Source organism: Rhipicephalus microplus, chromosome 10, assembly GCF_043290135.1.
Source record: "Rhipicephalus microplus isolate Deutch F79 chromosome 10, USDA_Rmic, whole genome shotgun sequence".
Classification (NCBI taxonomy): domain Eukaryota; kingdom Metazoa; phylum Arthropoda; class Arachnida; order Ixodida; family Ixodidae; genus Rhipicephalus; species Rhipicephalus microplus.
The window spans coordinates 36,718,495-36,741,120 of NC_134709.1; the positions used below are offsets into that span (position 1 = coordinate 36,718,495).

General features: G+C 45.5%; 1 protein-coding gene across 2 annotated transcripts in view; it reads right to left on the minus strand.

Annotated features, from left to right (window-relative positions):
- LOC119180706 (lysosomal protective protein) overlaps positions 1-22,141 on the minus strand; it is a 39,182-nt gene extending 17,041 nt beyond the window's left edge. For both annotated transcript variants that reach the window (XM_037431837.2, XM_037431836.2), the window contains exons 1-2: positions 22,005-22,141; positions 17,883-18,075 (exon numbers count right to left, since the gene is read on the minus strand). In XM_037431837.2, the coding sequence (XP_037287734.2) occupies positions 17,883-18,046 (164 nt within the window). In that variant the 5' untranslated portion in view covers positions 18,047-18,075; positions 22,005-22,141. The remainder of the gene's footprint in view (positions 1-17,882; positions 18,076-22,004) is intronic.
- Positions 22,142-22,626: the final 485 nt, after the last annotated feature.

Sequence of the window (22,626 nt, forward strand, 5' to 3'; positions counted from 1 at the left end):
CGACACTTATTGCAACATGTGTCGCACAACGAAGAAACCAAAACTTTGGTTTGGCGGAAATGAGCAACGGTAAATTTCTTTATGAACAGCATGCTGACGTGCAAGTCATTGTGACGGTAGCCTCAACAGGACGGAAAAATTAGCAGTGGCTTAGCTCGGCTGTGCCGGGAGATATGCCTAGCGTGAGCTACGGACGGACGGACGACCGAGGATGGACGGACGGATGACCATGAATGATGGACGTACCGATGGACAACTACGGAAGGACGGATGGACCAGCGAGTGAGGGAGCGATCCCAAACACCAGCCCACTTGCTCCACACGTCGCTCAAGGGGCCTCCAGTGAGTATAGCTTCCAATAAAGGCTTTAACTTCCAGGCGATCGGTGCGCCACCTGTGTGCCATGTGACGTCACTGCTCCTGGCGCTTTCGCAAAACCGCTCACCGTACGCTAAGGAAATAGGGGCCAGAAAGAGGGTGTAGAGAGTGAGAGAGAAAGAAGAGAAAAACGCACGTCTACTCAGGAGAAAACAAAAATGCACACACGAGGGGCGTTCTGGCTCCAACCGTTCAGAAAGGCCGGTCCATCTCAAAAAAAAAAACGCAGTAGCTCTTGAGGGGCCTTCTTCTGTGACGTTGCGTCCAGTCGATGTTGTAAACTTCTTTCCTCCGACACAGGCTCGTTATCTAATTTGCTGGGTTCCTGGCGAAGGCATCTATAGTCACTGTCAACTATACACTAGGCAGTCACAAACAAATATGTCGGGTGGTTTCTTCGTTGCCACAGTGGTCACAGGCGGCGGTGTCGGCCATCCCAATGCGGAAAGCGTAGGCGTTGGTAAACGCAACGCCCGACCACAGCCTACATAAAAATTCCGCCATATCCACGAAGTGAATGACGATGAGTGGGCGAAGCTCCGGAGGTAAACCTGGTAAACCATGAATCCTCTGTACATTTTGCCCACTCGATTTTATTACATCGCTCCCCCTAGCGTACGTCGCCGCACTAAATGGAACGATTGCCTTCAACCAATGACACGCGCCATATGTGACATCATTCCTATTTTATAAGATCTCGCGTCTTTCATCAACTACAAGTACCGCTTTCTAGTTTATAACATCTTGCATCTTTTCATCATCAGCTACAAGTACCACCATCTAGTAAACACTACAAGAACTAAACGAGAGGTGGCTACATACAGGAAACGGTACCGCCATCTAGTGAACACTGCAAGAACTAAACTAGAGGTGGCTACATACAGGGGACGGTACCGCCATCTAGTGAACACTGCAAGAACTAAACTAGAGGTGGCTACATACAGGCTACAGGGGACGCACAGCCCACGCCCTAAGGAGCTTCGCCCCTAAAATGTCTTGTCTGCTCGGCGAAGCCTCGACGAGACTTCAAGACTTGACGTAAAGTCAAGCGAGTACAGTCTGGCATACTTGGAAGTGCGGCTGATTCCACTGCGACGTGGTTTGTTGACGAGCAAACAAGCGGAGCTTCCGTGGAGCATCGGTCCCAGAAAGCGGTAGTTGCGGTTCATGTTCTTCAGCGTGGACTGAGCGGGCGGCTGAGCACGTACAACTTGCTCTCATATGCTGTCCAAAAATTTATGCACCATTCTGCTGAGTTTGCAAAAACATGCTAGTCCTGTTTGCTGATTTCGCAAAACATGCTAGCCCATCTTATTCAAACCTTTGTGTGGGATAAAATGTTTAAGGTTTTTCGGGGCCGGTATTATACAGAAGGTATATCGTCTTTTCTCGAAAGGGGTAAGTGTTGCAGATGTTATAACGCTGAACCGATTAACTCATTTACCTTTGCAGGAACGGTGGTTACAAAGATGGAACAAAGCACGGTCACCTACTTTGACAGAATTAATGACAATTTGTCGTCAAGCGTGAATGCGGTTACGGCATCATCAAGTATGAGGCCCACAGGATGGCTTTCAGCTCTCCCATAGCAGAGTACCCAGTACTGTGAATCATTATTGAGTTCTTCTAAACACACATAGTTAAACACGTTTGATAAACGGAAGGTCCTCCAATAGTAGAGCACATCGTTGTATCGTACTTTAACTCGTCGAACATTTCTTGTTCTAAACGCAACGTACTCAGTATCTGCTGCTGCGGACTGAGAGCATAGAGTAATGTACCAGTGGTTGTAAGTTCGATACCCGTTGACGGAACTTTTCTTTCTCTAAACACGGATATTAAGTATATTAAACGGTCCATGACATCTGTTGTATACGTATTTGCGGACATTTTCACCAAGTCCTGTAAATTCCGCATATACATGATGTACATTGTGTATGTTGGGATACCTGTGTAATTATTAGTCCCTAGTAGCACGTGTTCGGGACACTCTACAGGGTTGGACATTTTTGTTAATAGGTGTCATGTATATGGTGCTTAGTCATTCATTTATGTTACAGTTCTTGTTGTATAGACATTTTTTCTATGTGTGTGTAGCACCCCACGACAAAATTATTTTTTTTTCTAAACACGAGAAACTAGATATTTTTTGTTAACGAGTTTTTTGTGGTTTCAAGATTCCAATAATAGCAGCGGACGTTGTATACTCCCCCCCCCCCCCCAAAAAAAAAAAAACTTCCAGTCCCCTCATTTCTAAGCTCCTAGCACAGAAAGCGCATTTTCATGTTTTTCATGGTCAGGAAGGCGTTTGTTCAATTATCAGATAAAAGGAAGGTGCATAAAGTTTTATAGAATCTCTTATATTCTTTGTTTTGGCCAAAAGAAAAATTACTTCAAAATATTTTGCTAAGTAAGAGAAGAAAACTATTAGTAGAAAATTGGCGGACTATACTCGCTAAGTCTCTTCTTGCCGGCTGATGCTGTGAGGGCACATCGATGGACAACCGGATGCCGCGAAAGGCCCATGATTTTACACAGTGAAAATATATATAGTTGCTTGTTAGCGCACAGTGTACTACTGCTGTGTGCGTAGAATCACGTGCAGCGTTTGCATCTTATAATATTGTAACGGGGAGTATTTAATAAGTGAACGCCGGTTGGGCTAACACTGCACACAGTGGGCAAGGTTGCAGGACAACAGGGCAGTCCAGACAGAGCCCCACAACAACATCGTCGTCTTCATCCCTTTCGATGGACAACCGGATGCTGCGAAAGGCCCATGATTGTACACAGTGAAAATATATATAGTTGCTTGTTAGCGCACAGTGTACTACTGCTGTGTGCGTAGAATCACGTGCAGCGTTTGCATCTTATAATATTGTAACGGGGAGTATTTAATAAGTGAACGCCGGTTGGGCTAACACTGCACACAGTGGGCAAGGTTGCAGGACAACAGGGCAGTCCAGACACAGCCCCACAACAACATCGTCGTCTTCATCCCTTCTGCGTCATTTCTGCATCTGTGCCCGAGGTACCTTTATATACCCGTGACATTACCCCGATTGGCAAAGCACCGTCCCGGTGCCTCCTGTTATTAGACGGACGGGTCACTGTGATAGGGCTTCAGGTGAGACACATGCACAGTGTCACTTATGGATGTAACAGTGTGGTTCGTAGGAGAAATTTCGAAGGTGACAGGTGTGACTTGGCGTAGAACTCTGTAAGGCCCAACGTATTGCGTTAAAAGTTTCTCGCACAGGCCGACACGACGGGATGGCAGCCACAGTAGCACAAGAGAGCCCGGAGAAAAATAGGCATCCCTACGTCGGCTGTCGTAGAGCGACTTTCGTGCTCTCTGGGACGACGAGAACCTGGCGCGGGCTACTGTACGTCTGATTAGAGCACGGGAGATAGCATCTAGGGCGTACGAAGTGGTGGACGGAAGGTCATGCGCAAGCAGGGTATCGAAAGGTAGTAAGGGATCACGACAAAAAAGAAGATAAAATGGTGAGTAGCCGGCAGTTTCATGACGCACGAGTTGTAGGCGAAGGTTATGAACGGAATGGCAGTGTCCTAATTGGTGTGGTCGTCAGAAACATACATAGCAAGCATGTCCGTTAGTGTGCGGTTGAGGCGTTCAGTAAGTCCATTAGTCTCAGGACGGTAAGAAGTCGTAAAGTTGTGCCACGTAGCACAGGTTATAAGGAGGTCGTCAATCACACGAGACAGGAAGCAGCGGCCACGGTCCGTGAGTAAATGAGAAAGAGCGCCATACTGAAGGATAATGTCATAGAGTAGGAAATCTGCGACGTCCATTGCGCAGCTGGTCGGTAGCGCTCGAGTAATTGCATACCGAGTGGCATAATCCGTAGCTACTGCTATCCATTTGCTTCCCGTTGCCGATGTTGGGAAGGTACCTAACAAATTCAAACCCACACGATGGAACGGGTAGGCTGGGACTTCAATAGGTTGAAGGTGACCGGCAGGGAGAGACGTAGGCTTCTTCCGACGCTGGCACGGGTCACATGCTGCAACGTAGCGGTGAACGGAACGATACAGACCCTTCCAGAATACCCGTCGGTGGACGCGGTCATAGGTTCTGGAGATACCTAAATGTCCGGCAGTTCGGGCGTTGTGAAGTTCTTGCAAAATGTCCTTGCGCAAATGACGTGGGACGATGACCAAAAGTTCCGCCCATCAGGCTGTAAGTTACGGCGGTACGAAACGTTGTTTTGAAGAAAAAATAGGCTCAGCGGAGGGTCTTTATGGCCGGATGGAAGACGGTCAATCATCGAAGCAGCGATGGATCTCGGCGTTGTTCGTCGGTTATTTGCAGAAAATCTGTTATGGCTAGGATGTTGGCGTCAGCTTCCAACTCAGTGGAGTCGTTTGGATCAACAGGGTGTCGAGATAAGCATTCGGCATCGGTGTGAAGCTAGCCAGACTTGTACACTACAGAGAACGTGTACTCCTGCAATCGCAAGGCTCACCGCCCGAGTCTTCCTGTAAGATCCTTAAGGGTTGACAGCCAGCAGAAGTCATGGTGGTCTGTGATGACTGCGAACGTGCGTCCATATAGGTACGGACGAAATTTTGCGATAGCCCAGATGAGAGCCACGCACTCTCGCTCAGTAATTGAATAGTTCATTTCCGACTGAGAAAGTAGGCGGCTAGCGTACGCTATGTCACGGTTTGTGCCGTTCTGCATTCTTGCGAGTATTGCCCCTATGCCATGGCCACTTGCGTCAGTGCGAAGCTCCGTTCGAGCGGCTGGGTCAAAAAGGGCCAACACAGATGGTGATGTGAGCGCAGAAATCAACGACGCAAAGGAATGTTCTCGGTCTTCACGCCAGGAAAAAGCCACGTTCTTTTTGAGGAGATCCGTGAGGGGCCAAGCAATTTCCGCGAAGTTGCTGACAAAACGGCGGAAATATGAACAGAGTCCCAAAATCTGCGGACTTCTTGCGTGGAACGTGGGACTGGAAACTCACGCACCGCGCGGACATTATCAGGCTCGGGTCGTACACCAGCAGCGTCAACAACGTGGCCAGGTAGCTTTATCTGACGGTGCCCAAAGGTGCGCTTAGACGCGTTGAGCTGGAGGCCAGCACAGCAAAAAACGTCAAGGATGGCCGACAGACGTGGAAGATGGCTTTCGAAGGTTGGCGAGAAAACGATGACACCGTCTAGATAGCACAGGCACGTCGACCATTTAAAACCGCGAAGGAGGGAGTCCATCATGCGTTCAAAATTTGCTGGCGCATTGCACAACCCAAAAGGCATGACTTTAAATTGATAAAGCCCGTCGGGTGTTATGAATGCCGTCTTCTCGCGGTCGGGGTCATCGACTGAAATTTGCTAATATCCAGATCGTAGGTCCACGGAAGAGAAATGCGTGGCACCATGAAGGCAGTCAAGCGCATCATCAATTCGAGGGAGAGGATAGACATCCTTCTTGGTTATTCGATTGAGATGGCGATAGTCGACGCAGAACCGCCTGGTATTGCCCTTCTTTTTAACAAGCACAACAGGTGAAGCCCAAGGACTGGTTGAAGGCTCTATGACGTCTTTGTCGAGCATTTTCTCTACCTCCTTCTGGATTATTTGGCGCTCTGAATGAGACACACGGTAAGGATGCTTATGAAGGGGACTGGCGTCGCCAGTGTCGATACGGTGGGCTACGACGCTCGTCCGGCCCAAGGAACGGTCGTAGATATCAAAAATGTCGAGGTAAGAAAATAAAGACCACGGAACGCTTCAACTTGAGACGGCGACAGGTCATTTGATATCATTTTGTCTAGGAAAGCCCTATTCTGTGTGGATGCGACAGGTTCGGCTACGGTCTTGATGTCAGGAGTGAGAGATGAAATTTTACATTGCTCCAGAGTGGAGAGTTTTGCTAAGGCAATACCTTGAGGATTGACCTGGGTCGACACGGAGAAGTTGAGGACAGAGAGAAGCGTCTTGTTGTCTCTAATCCTCACTATAGTATGTGGAAGTATGGTGTTCCGGGAAAGGGTCAGGTCAATGAGTGGAGCTGCCAAGTAGTCGCCATCAGGAACAGGTGGGAACGGCGACATAGAAAGGTGTACAGCAGCCTGAGGCGGTAATCGTAGACACTCCACGGACCGTAGCCGTGTGCGAGCTGCAGAAGGGACATCAGAGTACAAAGGCAACTCTAGCTGTAAAGTGCCGGTTTAACAATCGATGAGGGCTGAATGCGCGGTAAAAAAGTCAATGCCGAGAATCACGTCGTGTGGGCAAGCGTGTAGAACAGCGAAGAGGATTGAAGTGTGAAGGCCGGCAACAGTGACGCGGGGAGTGCACATACTAAGAATTGATGTTCGGCTGCCATCGGCTACTCGCACAGTCGAAGACATGGCAGGGGTAAGAACTTTTTTTTCAGGCGGAATCGAAGACGTGAACTCATAACGGATACGTGGGCACCAGTGTCTGTATTCTGTAACGGTAGGGCCATCGATAAGAACACCAAGTAAATTTCGTCTGGAATTAGTGGTCGGTAGAGGTTTTTCGGTCCGAGTTGTCGATGCAGCGCTACCTCCAGGAGCTGCATCTGTTAGTTTCTCGAGAACTACCCAGAATACGCCGGTGACGGGGAGCGACGGCGTTGATAGGAGCGTGACTGGCGACCCTGAGGCGACGGCGAGCGACTGGACGGGGTTCCCTGGGTGACGACATCGGCGTAGGATGGTTCGGAGCATAGCGTAGGACGGCTAGGTGGAAGGTCCTGAAGGTGGTCATCGGCAAAACGAGGTGGCATATACTGCCAATGATCCTGTCAGTGGTCGTCTAGAAACGTTGCCGGAAAGACCATCTGTTGCGGCAGTGGCGGGAAACGTGGCCAACGCGATGGCAAGAGAAGCATATCGGTCGATCATCTTGTGTGCGCCACTCGGATGGATTTCAGTCACGCGTTGAGAACCGCGGGACCGACGCGGCAGCAGCAACAAGCGGGGTGGCAACAAGCAGCAACAAGCGGGCTGCGGTTTGTGGCTGGAGTTTTGGAGAACTAAGACGCCCATGTTAGCATACTCTTGTCGCAAAACAGCCTGCACAGTAAAAATTTTTACACCCAGAAGGGTGTAAATGAGCTTGTCCCGTGGACGACACCCTAAGGGTGTTAATTCAGCACCTTCCAAAAAGGGTGCTTTAGCATGCACCCTTAGAATAGGGTGTACATGTAAAAAAACTGTAGGGTGTTAAAAAACACCCTTAAGGAAGGGTGCCTTCGATGTCCATCACTTTTTTAGCACCCTCTGAGGAGGGTGCGAGAAGGGTGCACAAGGGTGTGGAGTGCCCATGGCAGGGGTGGCGAATACTGCCACCAATAGATATCAGCATGCACTGATTAAACACTACTTGAAGAAAGTGGTCCTGATTATCGATGGTGCACCACCTGTCGAGCTCCATTCATTGCGTGTGGGCAAAAATATAAACGCGTACAATCGTGTATGAACTTGTGCTGGATCTATATATACTTCAGTGTATATGCATAATGCGCATTACAGAAAATGAAGCCTTGCTGCCCTTGCATATTGCGTTTATTTAATAGGCAAATAAAACATAAACTTTTCTTCTGCCACACAACTTTTTCACCAGATATACGTTCATGTATACGTACACTACACATGCAACACCTCAAATGTTTATTATATTTTTTCAGTTTCACTTTATTGACAATTCTTTACAACATACAATTACACTGGTTTCAGTTTAGTATACTGCTTCAAGTACATAGAGACTAGAAATGAAATACACGCTAATATATCCCTATAATTCTTTCAAGTATCTACGATCCCAGTGGTTTCCAGTTTAATACTCCTTCGTGTACACAATCGGTTAATAGGAATGAAATACAGGCAAATATATACTTATGATTCTTTCAAATATATACAATCACCATGATTTCACTATATACGCCTTCATGTACACAATCGTTCCCAAGAAGTGATGCACACAAAAATATATATGGATAGTGTTTTCAAATGTATACAATCACAGTGGTTTAAGCTTCAGTGGTTTAAGCTTTGTATTCCTGGATGTATAATAATTGGTTATGAGAAATGATGTACATGCAAACATATACGGGTTTTCGCACATATAACATTAGCGAATACTTAAGAAACCAATACAATGATCAGAAACACAATATGCTAAAAACGAACACAAAACTGAGTCAGGACACACAAAAAAACAAAAGAGGTAATGCATAATTATGGCTAATGACACAGCTGGGTCACTTTATGCCAAATGTCCCAGCCATTTTGGCAACCATCTCAAATGTATTCGAAAAACTCGTGCTGCATTGAAAATAGTGAACTTCTGGAATATTTAGGAGAGGAAAAATATTTGGTCACGTGGCTGCCTTCTGAACTTTCTGGAATGCCGTCTAGGTGTTGTATGTGAAAAATTTTATTTTAAAAGCACCGCTCCTTCTTTCCATACGAAACTCGGTCTACGTGTTACGTAACAAGAGCTTAATTTGAGAGAGTTGGTTCATCGTGGTTGTGTGCTAGTCACAGCGCGACAACTTTAGGAAGAGACAGAAAGGACAGGAAAGAGCACAGACTGTCAACTGAATTTAATGAATGCGCTACGAGCGCTTTTATACGGAGTACAAGAACCGTGTTCATGCACGACGACACGTGTGAGCACAACAAAATAATTTTAACTGTGAAAAGAATACTCCCTCTCGGAAAGGATAAGTGAACGTGTAGTGATGCACTGATCATTGGTTTACCTGATAAAAAATATTTCTACAAACGTTAAATTGGCATTAAGTAAACCTATTCTCGTGACGAATGGAGCAAGATTGACTATTCCTGTTGCTGTTTAGTACACACACTTTTGAAAGCTTGCAAGGGGTGGAAAACAACACGCTAATATCATATCTGCTGGCTATTTTTCTAGTTGTGAGACACGTGATGTGGTATAACATGCAAAGGTTTTGGTCATTGTTTTTTGTTGGTCCTGTCTTCTTTCTTTAACTTTACTTTCTGCAGGAGGGTTTTGCAAATGGGTGTGAGGATTCTGTTGGGATACCCAGCATCTTTTAGTCTTTTAATCTGGTTTTTAAGCCTGACCTCACCCTTGTGCTAACATGACTTCTGAAGGGTGGCCTGAATACATGTGGTATCAATTCCTCTTTCTATTAATTTTGAATGCCCACTATCAAAAGGCAGAACATTCTTAGCACTCCTGGGCTGATAGCACCAGCCAATACCCCAACAGCATCATCACACTTGTTTGCGAAACCCTCCTGCAGAAAGTAAAGTTAAAGGAAACAGGACCAAAAGAAAAAGAGAATGACCAATCACCTTTGCATGTCACATGGTACTACGTACATAAGGTGTCTCACAATTTTACGAAAAGAGCCAGAAGATATGACATTATTGTTTTCAACCCCTTACAAGCTTTCAAAAGTGCATGTACTTACAGCAACAGGAATAGTCAATCTTGCACCATTCGTCACTAGAATAGGTTTACTGAATGCCAATCTAATGTGTATGAGATACCACTAAAACGTGGAAAAGTAAACATAGGACAAACTGGGCAATGCTTCAATCATCAAGCAAGACAGCATGCTTCAAATGTTAAGAAGGGCTATAGTAGTCTCATGGCCGGACACCGTGAAGAATGTAAGTGTAGTCCTAGGTTTCATAAAACACGGTTTTTGAAAAAAAACAAGCAGAAAAATGAGAGATTTTAGAACTCTTTATCAGGAAGGCCAAGGATCAATGCATCAGTACACCTTCACTTATCTTTTCCGAAAAAAGAGTATTCTTTTCTCGGTTAAAATTATTTTGTCATGGCCACACGTGTTGTTGCAGATGAGCCCTGGTCTTGTGCTCAGTATAAAAACGCTCGTAGCACCTTCAATAAAATTCAGTTGACAGCGCTCTTTCCTGTCCTTTTTGCGATAAGATTTTTATTACAGAAAATAATTTCATTTTCTTACAGTTTAGGTATAATGATGAGTTTTCATTGTATCACAACATGGAGCAAATTGCATCTCAATACGGACAAAAATCACGATTTTGTGAAATTCGTGATATTTTCTCGTATATTTCAGCAGCTTGAGAGGTATAAAGATATTTTTTCCTCAGAATATACCTTCTGTGGAGTAAGTATTCACTGCTCAGATATTCATACAAAGTGCAATATTGCAATAAAAAATGCAAACATAACACATTTTGGCTTTATTCTTGGAAGCGAATGTGGCAAAAAAATTGCACTATTATTATTGAGCTTCAAATACCTTACAGAAGCACATTTACTTAACAGGTAGACCGAATTTGCTTTAGAAAAAATAAGCGGTAGTTTTAAAACAAAATTTTCCACAAACAGCACACAGACGGCATTATGGCAGGAAGTTATAAGCCAGCCACATGAACAAAACTTTTTTTCTCGCTGAAGTATTCTAGCAGTTCACTGTTTTACACGCAGTAAGTCCGCACATTTTTTTTTTCAAATACAATTCAGATGGTCGCCAAAGTGGCTGGGACGTTTGGCATGGAATAGTCCAGCTATATTTAAGCAAAATACCTTACACAAATAACAATATTTTTTCATCTACCATGACCACACTAGAAAAAGTTGTTCAGGCATTGTGACACTGAAATTTTCAGTGTCGTACTGCCTGAACAACTTCTTTGATAAACTCCAAACTCACGCCGAGAAAAAGCCACTCAATCACTGTGGTTGTTAAAGGCCTTGCGGCCGTAGACAATGTTGAAAATAAAAAAAAATCAACTCATCAGTGCTGTCACTCCTTCCTTCTTCGTCATTACTGACACGGAAGATTTTTCGGTTATCCATGTGGAGGTTCAGGAAGTAGGCTTGCTCTAGGCTGGGTCCAGGGTAGACTACGCAGGACGTCAGCGGCACCCTCTCATCCTGTAATAAGAGCAAATATGACTTCTCATAAAAAAAATTTCGTGCTGTTCTGGCAGCACCATATATGTAGAATGTGTAGTGTGTATCCTTCGAAATGGCGTGTAATTGACATCACACTGAACTCGAAGCATACAACCCATACATTCCAATAATTTCGTATGATGAAGATGAGAGTTTTCCAGCATACAGCGAATTCCCGAAATGAGGTGAAGTGTAAGACTACAGCTCAAAAATGGCACTTACGAAAGCCTGAACTCACTTAAGAATCAAATTCCTTCTAGGGTAGTGAGCCAGTGTGAAAAACAATTCTTAAAGTACAACGTTTAGAACATGTAGCATTAATCAAAACGCACAAGAAACTTACCTCTTCATGTACAAATAGTGAAGACATCTCTGCTTTCTCTTTTACATGAGAAGAAATGATCTTGGGCGTGGCACTAGCGAAGAGGTCTGCAAAAAAAAAAGTAAAAGATTTACTTACCTAAATCACGCCTCTAACAATCTGAGGAATTGTTACAAGTCACCAATCAGTGCAATTCTGACTGCCTCTATAAGGGCATCAAAAATGAACAATTTTCTCGTTCTTTCTACTCTCACAAGACGCTCCGTCAATGGAATCTAATCCAAATTTGACGCTGTGCTTCCTATTTGCCTGCTTTCTAGACGTAGGGCTGCGAACATGTGTGTTGTGCACCTAATCTAGCACAGAAATTCGTCATCTATAATTTAATCATCTTAATTCATTGTAATTTGATAAAAGATGTGATAGCTCGTCCAGTTTTTAAAGAGTTGCGGGCCTGCAATAGGCACTGCCTTGCACGTATGAAAGTACTTCTTTAAAAAAAAATTCAAAGCTTGCTTTCAGAAAAAGCGTCTGGCATATTTCGACAACCAAGCCCACCCTCTGATGGCAATCAGGGGCACGCTATTAGCGATTATTGACTACGAGATTTACAAACGTAACCTGTGCCTAAATACTCAGTTAAACACAATCACGCAAGTAAGAGCGCTCGAACGACACCAACGCGCGCGGACGCCGACTACGTTGCAGCAGCCATGACTTATGCTAGAGCAACCGCACATAGCTCCAACAGTCACGTATACTCTCTCGATTCTGTTATAACGCCGAACATTATCGCAGATGAAAGCGAAGCACGAAAACAGCAAACAGAAACGAGGGAAAACAACGCACGGCGATGGCCACAACAACGCGCCTTTGGAAGTCTGCTAGATCTTTCCCTGTTGCTGGTGGCACTTGTCATAAATAGCTTAAAAGACCGAGGCGCACGTGCTGGGAGCATCGCGGCATATCAGCACCTCCAACTATACCGTCTTTAAGCAAAAAAAAAAAAGGCCATTTCGTACAGTGCGCCTCTGTACATAATTTTTGCTTTTTCTTTCTTTTTTTGCACTTACACCTACAGAAGCACGTTGCACATTTGAGTATTAATAGAAATGTTATTACGATGTAGCCCAAAGCACATCTTAAAACAATATCAATCACTTTGTGCAGTGTAGAGACAATGTGCGATCAGCAACTAATCCCGCCCTTGTTAAGTGATCACATCACTCACTGTATGAGTGATGCAGGCACTTACGCAACATCGCGCATAGCAGTGTGAACTCGTTAAGTCACACGTTTAATCGGGCATCTGCAACAGGCCCGCGAACGCATGCTGTTGTAAATGGCTGGCAGCCTACTTCGGCAGAGCTGCTGCAGGCGCCCAGCTAGCGCTGTATGATTACTACCTACGAAAACAGTACACTCACCGTTAACAGGCCCACGTTGTCCCTGTCCGCCACTCCATGAATATTCCTTAATCCGAGCGTCACTTCGAACACGGTGTCATGCGTGACCACCATTGAATATGCGCCTGTTCGCTAGAACACACACAGCGACCAAGACCCCAGACCAACGCAACGCATTTGAAAGACGATGAGACAGAGGGAGCAACGTTGAGAGAGAGGGAGGAGGCACTGGCGGCGGCGTGGCGGCGCTGCAGCTGTCCACGCAGGTGTTCGGTGACGCAACTATTCGCTTATCTACGCCGCCGTTGTGGAAGCAACGCTGGCCGGGGTGAGCGGGGGGGGGGGGAGGAGCGCGAAACCCGCCAAGGCGGCGCCGAAAGGCAAACGCTATGGCGCATACGGCGGGCGGCCGTTCGGCGCGGAATGACTCCTTGTAAACGGCAACTCTCTTCCCAGCCAGTCGCACAGCGACGCAGATTATTTACCAGCCTCGGGTTCTTTGAGTATTTTGACGGAATGCGATTGCAGTGGGCGAAAAATAGTGAAGCAAAACTTGCGGAAAACAAAGTGCACCATGGAATGGCCAGAAACAATAATTATTTCGTCCTCGGTGGCATTAGCGGGAGAGCATCGCTACACCTTTTTCCAGAGGAATTTCTTTTTGCATTGTCTGTGTCTGGCTATTCCGCGTATGGTGCCGCAAACACTGAATGCGTAGTCGAAGCTGGAACAAATTAATCCACAGTCGCGGATGTTTATTACAAGGCTTGTCACGCACCACGAAACGTGCCGAGGTTGTTATAACAAACTTTTTGCTGACCACATGATCAGCACATAATTCCATATGGTTGCCCAATGAGCTAGCTAAGCACCTGTAGCAAAGGCAGGGCACGTTCTTGTTAAACGTTGTTAATATAAACGATGGTTGTGCATAAGTGCAGTGACAGCTTTCCGTGTGAATTGGTCATAACCCACGTTTTCGAGCGTAGAAGCGCCTCAGCGGACCTAATCAGCTACCACAGCAAGTTCGTAAGCAATGATTTGGTACGAAAGTGTGCAGCTGTTTTCCATGTACTGAATAGTCCGTGTACAGTGCGTTGACCACCGCCATTTCTTAAGCCACCTCCCATATAGACTCCCAGTCTGAACAGGTGTGGGACCTTAAACACTAAGAAGCAGTGCCCCTCCCCCCGCACACACACACGAAATTTGAGGGCGCACGGGCTGATACACACGCATACTTATTCACAGGCGCACACACATACACGTATACACACATACGGCAACACACACACGCGACCGTAAACGCACGCATGCATGGGCGTACACATGTGCACAGGCACGCTAACACAAGCACGGACTCGCACATACACGCGCACGCACACATGCACGGGTGTACACACAATCGCGCTTACACGCGCAGGCTCACGCACACACACCCATACATGCGCAGGCTCACGCACACACACCCATACTCGGGCGAACATTATGTTCCTGTATATAATCCACAGCAAACATGTAGCTTATAACCAACGCTAAGGAAAGCTTTCGTAACATGGATTGCAGTTAATTGCCATTATAGATGAAACGCGATTTGCTTCTGCTGACATTCTGCTGTATTCGGAGAGCACCTTCACACATTCTAAGTCAATTAGGCCGTCATTTAACGCAAGGTCCACATATTCGTGCAGTAGCTGCGCTGCTCAGCCGCCAATCCGAAGGTCGCGGGTTCGATGCCGGCCGTGGCAGTCGAATTAAGGCGGAGGCGAAAATGTGGAAGCCTTTGCACTGTGCGATATGAGCGCTCATTAAAGAACACCAAATGGTGAAAATCTGCAGCTTTCCACTACGACGACCCTCATAATCATATCGAGGTTTTTGAGACGTAAAATCCCAAATATTATAATTATGTGTTCTTCTTATGCTGCATATTCCATCCGATGAATCGGCACCTACACCCTTCTCAGGCACAAAAGCACCCTTAGAGCCTATTTTAGGGTGCTATCGAGGCAAGCACCCAAACAAAAGGGTGCTTTTTTTTCAATCGACCATTTATGGGTGTTAAAGGGTGTTGCAAAGGGTGCTTTCTCGTAAAAGCACCCTTTTTACACCCTTTTGGGTGCAAAAATTTTTACTGTGTGAATAAGAGATATTGGGACCGAGTTGTCAGACACAGGGGGTTGATAAGCGGAAAGAGCCATGGCTTCCAGCTCCTGGTGGACAATTGTTGTGATGTTTGAAGGATTCACGAATGAACGTGGTGTCACAGGATCCTCGCAGGTAGAAGTCGCAGCGGTGTTTGGGAGTCGGAAAAAACGTTGAGTGATTCTCCTGCTTTTGGCTTGTTCGAGCCGCCGACATTCACTGACAATTGAGTCAATGGTGGTACAGTTCTTGCATATCAGAATGTTGAAGGCATCGTCGGCTATGCCCTTCAACACATTGCTGACCTTGTTTAGTTCGGTCATGTCTTTGTCGGCCTTCCGACACAAGGTGAGAACGTCTTGGATATAGGTGACGTACGACTCGGTGGAAGATTGAACTCATGACGCTAGTTCCTGCCTGGCTGCTATTTGTCGAGCAACTGACCGGCCGAACAAATCACGGAGCTTCTGCTTGCACACGTCCCAACACGTCAGGTCTTCCTCGTGCGTCTCGTACCAGGCGCGTGCAGTACCTCGCAGGTGAAATGATGATGTTGGCCAGCATAAGCGTCTCATCCCACCTGTATTGCTTGCTGACGCGCTCGTATAAGGTGAGCCACTCGTCAACGTCAGTTGTGTCGGTGCCGCAAAATGCACCTGGATCGAGAAGATGGGAAGGAATCACAGGTGACGGAGCCGGCGTAGACTGAACGCACGGCGCACTGCCTTCAGGCATCGTGGCTGGACGAAGATGACGTCCGCTACGGAGATCCAGAGTCGGAATGTTACCCAGCCCCTCCACCAAAGATATGTAGTAAGAAGTATTTAATAAGTTAAAGCCGGTTGGCCTAACACTGCACGCCATGGGCAAGAATGCAGGACAACAGGGCAGTCCAGACACGGCCCCACAACATCGTCGTCTTCATCCCTTCTGCGTCATTTCTGCATCTGTGCCTGAGGTACCTTTCTATGCCCGTGACAATTTTTTTAAACATTCAGTTTATAAGCGACTTACTGCTTGTTTATATAATGGTTTAATAAACTTTTCTTTGTGATAAGTAGCCCGCATGTACTAATAGGAACCATTGAAAAAGACCATATCTTGGCATGAACCGGTTGAGCACTTAGGATAAAAAAGAAATTACCAAAGAAAGAACAAGAAATAAGACGGAATACTCACTCAAACGACCATACAAGCAGAGCCAAACTACAATGCCTGAATAAAGAAATCACAACATATCCACGAAGTGAATAATGATGAGTCGACGAAGCTCCCGGAGATCATTCAGATAACTATGAATCTCCTATACATTGCCCACTTTACCTAAAGTCAACAAACCTGAGCGACCGCCTGTAGACTGTGTGTGCTCCCCGAGTGTGCTCGTGATTGTGTGTACCTTCTCATCTCTCTTCAACCTCTTTTCTCTTTTTTATCCCTTCCCCAGCGCCGGGTAGCAAACCGTATGTGCGTCTGGTTAACCTCCCTGCCTTTCCTTGCATCTTTATCTCTCTCTCTCTCTCTTGCCCACTCGAGCATGCAAATGAGTGACTACATGCGTGTTCAGTATAGCAATGTTGTTTTATCGGTGGTACACGGTGTTGAGGGACGGACTTCGTTTTCCTTCCATTAAGACAGCTTTATTAAGAATGCAACCAAGAGCCAAAAGTTATTGGACAGGATGTAACCTGAAGTTCACAAAGACGAGGTTTATACCCATTCCCCTAGTTGTTGTCGGTTGTTTATACTCAAATGAAACGCATCTCGGAGCATATCGCGATGCCACGTGCAACACAAGCAAGTCGTCGTTCATGATATCTACATTAATATTACCATATATGAAGGGGGCCATTCTTGCATTTTATATCAGCTTTGCATGCCTATATAAATGTAGTTTGCTAGGCTGCCTCGAGAGAGATTCGGTGCAAGGCACACTGTCATTAGAACGTTTCCATTTCATAGTTTCATCTCAGCATGGTCGTTGTGACTGACTGGTCATTGGTAGCTGGACATTCACCGCTGTCTCTGTCAGTTTTACGTACATATTTACAGCGCCCCCCGGACGCTCTGCTTCTTTTGTGCAGACGACTGGAACGAACCTTGCAAACCTTGCAGCTGTGCCCGAAATTTCGCTCAAGAAATTCGCGCTTAGAGCGCGCTCAGCGCCACCAATCCCAGGTAGCGACCGCTTCAGGCGTTTTGCACGCCGCTTTCCTCGCTCTCTTTGGGAGCCTCCTCGTTAGGTCATTGTCACCGGTATATTTGTCCCACTGCAGCGAAATTTTCAATGAATCGGGACGGCTTCGATATCATATCTCTAAATTATAATGATTGATTTATTCTAACTATGGTATAATTTTTTATTGGTAAACTTGGAGGTGAAAATGCTGTAGGCCCGTGGGCTAAGATTTGGGTGTACGTTAATGAACCCCACGTGGTCAAAATTTCCGGAGCCCTCCACTACGGCATCTCTCATAATCATATCATGGTGACGTTAAACCCCACATATCAATCATTGATGCATTTCGTTTGCGATCACCTTTATCAATACACAATTCGCTTTTTTTTGCCAATCCCCCGGAGTAGGCGTCCATGCATACAAGTAGCCCTCATTGTTATGATCATCATCAGGGTGATGAACATCATCAAGAGTAGAGACGCGTACGATGAGCACATAACCGCGCGTGCGCACGTACCAGTAGTGAAGCATTCGGCCTTCGGCACCGTGCAGGAAGCCCGAGTAATGCCTGAAGTTGATCGGTTCGACGAGTCCCGGCAACTCTGTCACCTCCACGGCGGGCGACGCTGCCCTCAACAGCGGCAATGCCGACACCGCCAGCACAATCTTGGTGAGCATCATGGCTACCAATGGGTGTCGTGCCCCTAGAACTAAGAAAGTGTAGAAACATTATCGTTCCAGGAAATACGAGCTCACAGTTCACACTGTGACTGTGAGAAATTCTTCAAAATGACTTCGTGCCAGCTCTGGCATACTGACCAACGAGGCCGCAAGGAAGGAAGAAAAGAAGGAAAGAAAGAAAAAAAAAGGAAGGAAGGAAATTTCATATCCCGAATTCTTGGCCAATTCCCCTGAGTGGGCAAGAGCCATAGTGGAGGCATCATCAGCATCATCAACAATGAAGAAATGAAGAGATAAGGAAAGACAGAGAGAACAAATGAAGAAATGAAAGAAGGAAGCAACAAAAGAAACAAAAATTAGGAAGCAGGGAAAGAAAGATAGGAAAGAAAGAAAGAAAGAGAAAAAGAAAGAAAGAAAAAAAAGAAAGAAAGAAAGAAAGAAAGAAAGAAAGAAAGAAAGAAAGAAAGAAAGAAAGAAAGAAAGAATTGCTCAGACACACACACGCCAAGCTTAACCTAGCTGCGATATTTTTTTCCGCAAAAAAAAAAGAGGCTCCCAATTTTTTGCTTTTTTTACGTTGAAGAAAAATTTTTTTGCACAACTGAGCACCAATGCGCGGTGAAACTTTATCTTTAACTGGGAATACTAAGACAGTATCTTTTGCGGCACCTATTGAAGATAACGTCGCAATAACAGCGACAGATGGTACGGGAACAGAAGGAATCGAACTTCATTAAATCTGACTGTCAAGCCCTCTCTTACAACTGTTTTTGTGAGCACTAGGTAGTTGTATATACAAAGCTGTTTTTTACTGTATACTTCGTCATCCCCGGCGGGGTTTCAAATCGTTCGTCGTGTGCTATAACAACTGACAGAGGAAGAGAGTGAAATGAAAGGTGAAACGTTGAGTAGGTTGTATTCGGTCCACTGCCCGATACGGTGGCATATAGGATGCAGTATGCAATTATTTCCAGGTGTCGCATTCACCGCCTACCATAGGTACTAAATTTAGCAGCTCATTCTGTTTGTTATCTATAGCACCCGCACAAAGTGAGAGTGCCTCTATTATGTATCGGCCATCACTGCGCGCGACTTGATGTTAAAATTGCATGACTGCAAATGATTCGCTGTCACTCAAAGTCGACGCAAAGCATACAGCATGTTTGTTTTTAGAAAATAGAGATTATAAAGCGAAAATTTTATGACAGTCGGCCTCATGTCGTCTTCGCACTTGAACTCTGTGTCGAGGCGTAAATACTTTCCGGCAGCTAAAGTGACTCGACTAAGTCTGAAAAACTTTTTAATTGGCAATTTTATAATTGCATCTTTGTAGGTTGCAGTGCATAACTTAAAACTTGCCCATTTTTCGCGAAATCGCAGAGGGTCCAACGTAGCGCGAGATGTTCATAATCGAATTTCAAGTGCGGAATTGAAACGCATTGCACCCGGTGCGCAAACAGCGCTGATATAGAGCAGCGCAACAAAGCAGCCGAAAAGACAAATGATCCCACCAACACGAGCACCAACTCACAACTTAAGTTTGTTCAATAGCTCCGAGCAGATATATATACTCACGAACGTGGCTACACACAACGCAATAAGAACAGAGGCCAAAGCAAGTTATTCGTTGAGGCACATGATTTCTTATGATTGAGGTAGAACATTCGCTTATTCTTTTGACAGGGAAGTGAGGAAATTTGAACGAAGGTGCGCTGAAGCCGGATATGTTCGAAAAAAAAAAAGTCATCCATACTGAAATACACCGGAAGACAGCCTAAAGGGACATTGAAGTCAAGCAACAATTTACATCTGAGTGAATGCTCAATGTATGGCAACGTCTAAAACGACAATATTATCAACAGCAGTGCTCAAACTAGCAAGAAATTAAGGTAAATACACGAGAGGACATGTGCTACACGTAGGACATTCGCAAAGTGATCCCGATGACGTGAGAGGTATCGCTTATAATTAATCACTAGTAATCGAACTAATAGCGGCACTAAATAAAGAACCTTCCATGCATAAAGAGACGTAATAAAATGCTGCTTGTCTGTTTCTGTTTGATTCGTTAAAGAAAAAAAACCACCAGACGTTACTATGGGGAATGGCGCGAGTGGTTCAAAAGTTCAGTTTTCGCCTGGTTAAACGGGACAGGTCGTAAGAGGTAAACAGCGCGAAACACGAAGGCAGAGAAATAGACAGACACAAGACGGGCGCTGTTTAAACATGCTTCAGCTGGGCCCCGCCATCTAGCGGGGCCCAGTTGAACCAAGCACGGCTGCGATCTCGGAGGCCATGCCAGAAAATTGTTCAGCGGCCATTGTTGCTGCTGTGGCTCCCGCTACTTTCTTTCTACTGTTACTAGTGTTAGCGGCCGTGCCTTAATGCCGGGAAACGTTGTGCACGGCAACAGTGACGCGAGCTGTTTCTCTTTTAGGTGGGTAATTTGAAGTGCACCAACTTGATGTGGATCACTGAAACGTGATGTTATACTTTTCGAAATAAGCACCTCCTTGGCACAGAAGTATAACTACGAGGCCCCTGGGCCGCCATTCCAACAATAAACGTCGACTTAACAGTTCCACAGCCTCCTAGATTTCCCTTGCCTGTCGGATTATCGGCGGTCACTTGGGAAGCGGCCGTCGTAGGAACTACGGTGGTGGCGCGACTTAAGTAGGGTTGTCTTCAAATAGGTTTTTTACGTTTTTCGAGCTTATATGCAAAAAATAACGTTTAAAACTTTTAAGAAGGCGTAAATGTAGTTATAAATAATTACAATTAACCCTACATAAGTGACGCCGCCATAAATGACGGGCGTTTTGCGTTCATTCAGCAGGCAACCCCTTCGATACAAGGCATAGCCTCTGAAATTAGCAAACGCCAAAGTTGCTGATCTCAAAGGTTAGGTACAAAGACCCTTAACCCTACGCAGGTGGCGCCGCCATGGATGACGGGCGTTTCGCGCTCATTCGGCAGGCAAAGAAAAAATATACGGGGATATGACAGTTGCCTTTAGTATCCCTTTCATGTGTGCGTGTCATGAGTGATGCTTAGGATTTCCATCGCGCAAAAACTATTTCGCGTGTCGGCAAGACAAAGCGCTGCCGTAGCTGAGCGTGAGTTTTATGCTTCCCAGGCAAAGAAAAGATCAAGGTTTTTTCTGCGCAGTAAAAAAATAAATAGACGGACAAGCATGAAACACTGCTCGCAAAAGTAAGGCGATGCTGCATCACAAGTGTGATGGCTTGCAGTATTTCGCAATTACATACGAACGCGGCGTGCCTTCATTCACATTTTGGCACTCCCTTGTGACGTGTAGTTTCGATCTGACGAAGCCGAACAGTCTGCGCGCCTAGCGCGATCACTTTCAATTTCGTCCTTAAAATGCAATGACGAATATTCAGAACAACTTTCGTGCTTTCTAAAAATTAGGTGCGCTAGAAATTGGTGGGCACTTCAACTTTCTATACAAACTCCTGCTCACAGCTCTATAATTACAAAAGTTAATTAACATGTTTTTTATTCTTACTTGGTTGAACAATCTCATTTTAATGGCGGCAGAGTATGGCGTCCGAGTGCGATAACGACAGCTGGATGGCATACCGTTTATAGCCCTTCATAAAATCTATGTTATATATATATATATATATATATATATATATATATATATATATATATATATATATATATATATATATATATATATATATATATATATATATATATATATATATATATATATATATATATATATATACCTTGTAAAAAGATTAACCAGGAGGCCCACGGGAGCTGTCTATGACTTAAACGCTCTATATATAGATCTCTCTATAGCAATCATTTCATATGGCGTGTATGTACATTAGTCTCGCTGTAATTAGACTAATTCATACAGGAACAGTATTTCACAAGCCAATCTCACTTGGCTATATTGGCTCCAAAGAGAACGCAGACTTACCTTAGTGCAGGGAGTTCCGGGCCATCTGGAGGCCAGTGTCCCCTGAATTCCTGCTTGCCGAGACCATTGGCAAAGCAAACGTGGCTTCCTCTTGCTGTTAAAGCAGCAACGGGCCAGTAAGGGAGATAATGACTTGCCTAGGGAGACAGCAGGGTTCATGTTTCACTGCCGGCCGCAGAACCGCGATAACGCCACCGCAGTTCATCGACATCGACGGCAGAGATGCTCCGTGCCCGACGGTATACGGGTTCAGTCCAGGTGTCTCACGATGCATGAATTACCCGACATGACTGGCAAAACTGTTCGCAGCGTTCGAATTTACAGATATCTTCCGTGCCATTTGTGTCCTCCGACCCCTAACCCTAATTACCCCCCCCCCCCCCAAGAAGCGATCGATTCTCAATTGTCACAAACGGGAGAACGTCTCTGAGCGGGCCAAAAAGCGATCGCGCTCATTTCGCAGCCGAACAGGATTCAGAATATAAACTGTGCGTGTGGTGTAATAATTCGGGATTGAACCCCATCTCGATGGCAGCATTTTCCATTGAGGCGAAAATGCCCGAGACCCCTGTGTTTATGTACGCGTTAAATACACCCAAGTGGTGGAAATTTCCAAAGCCCT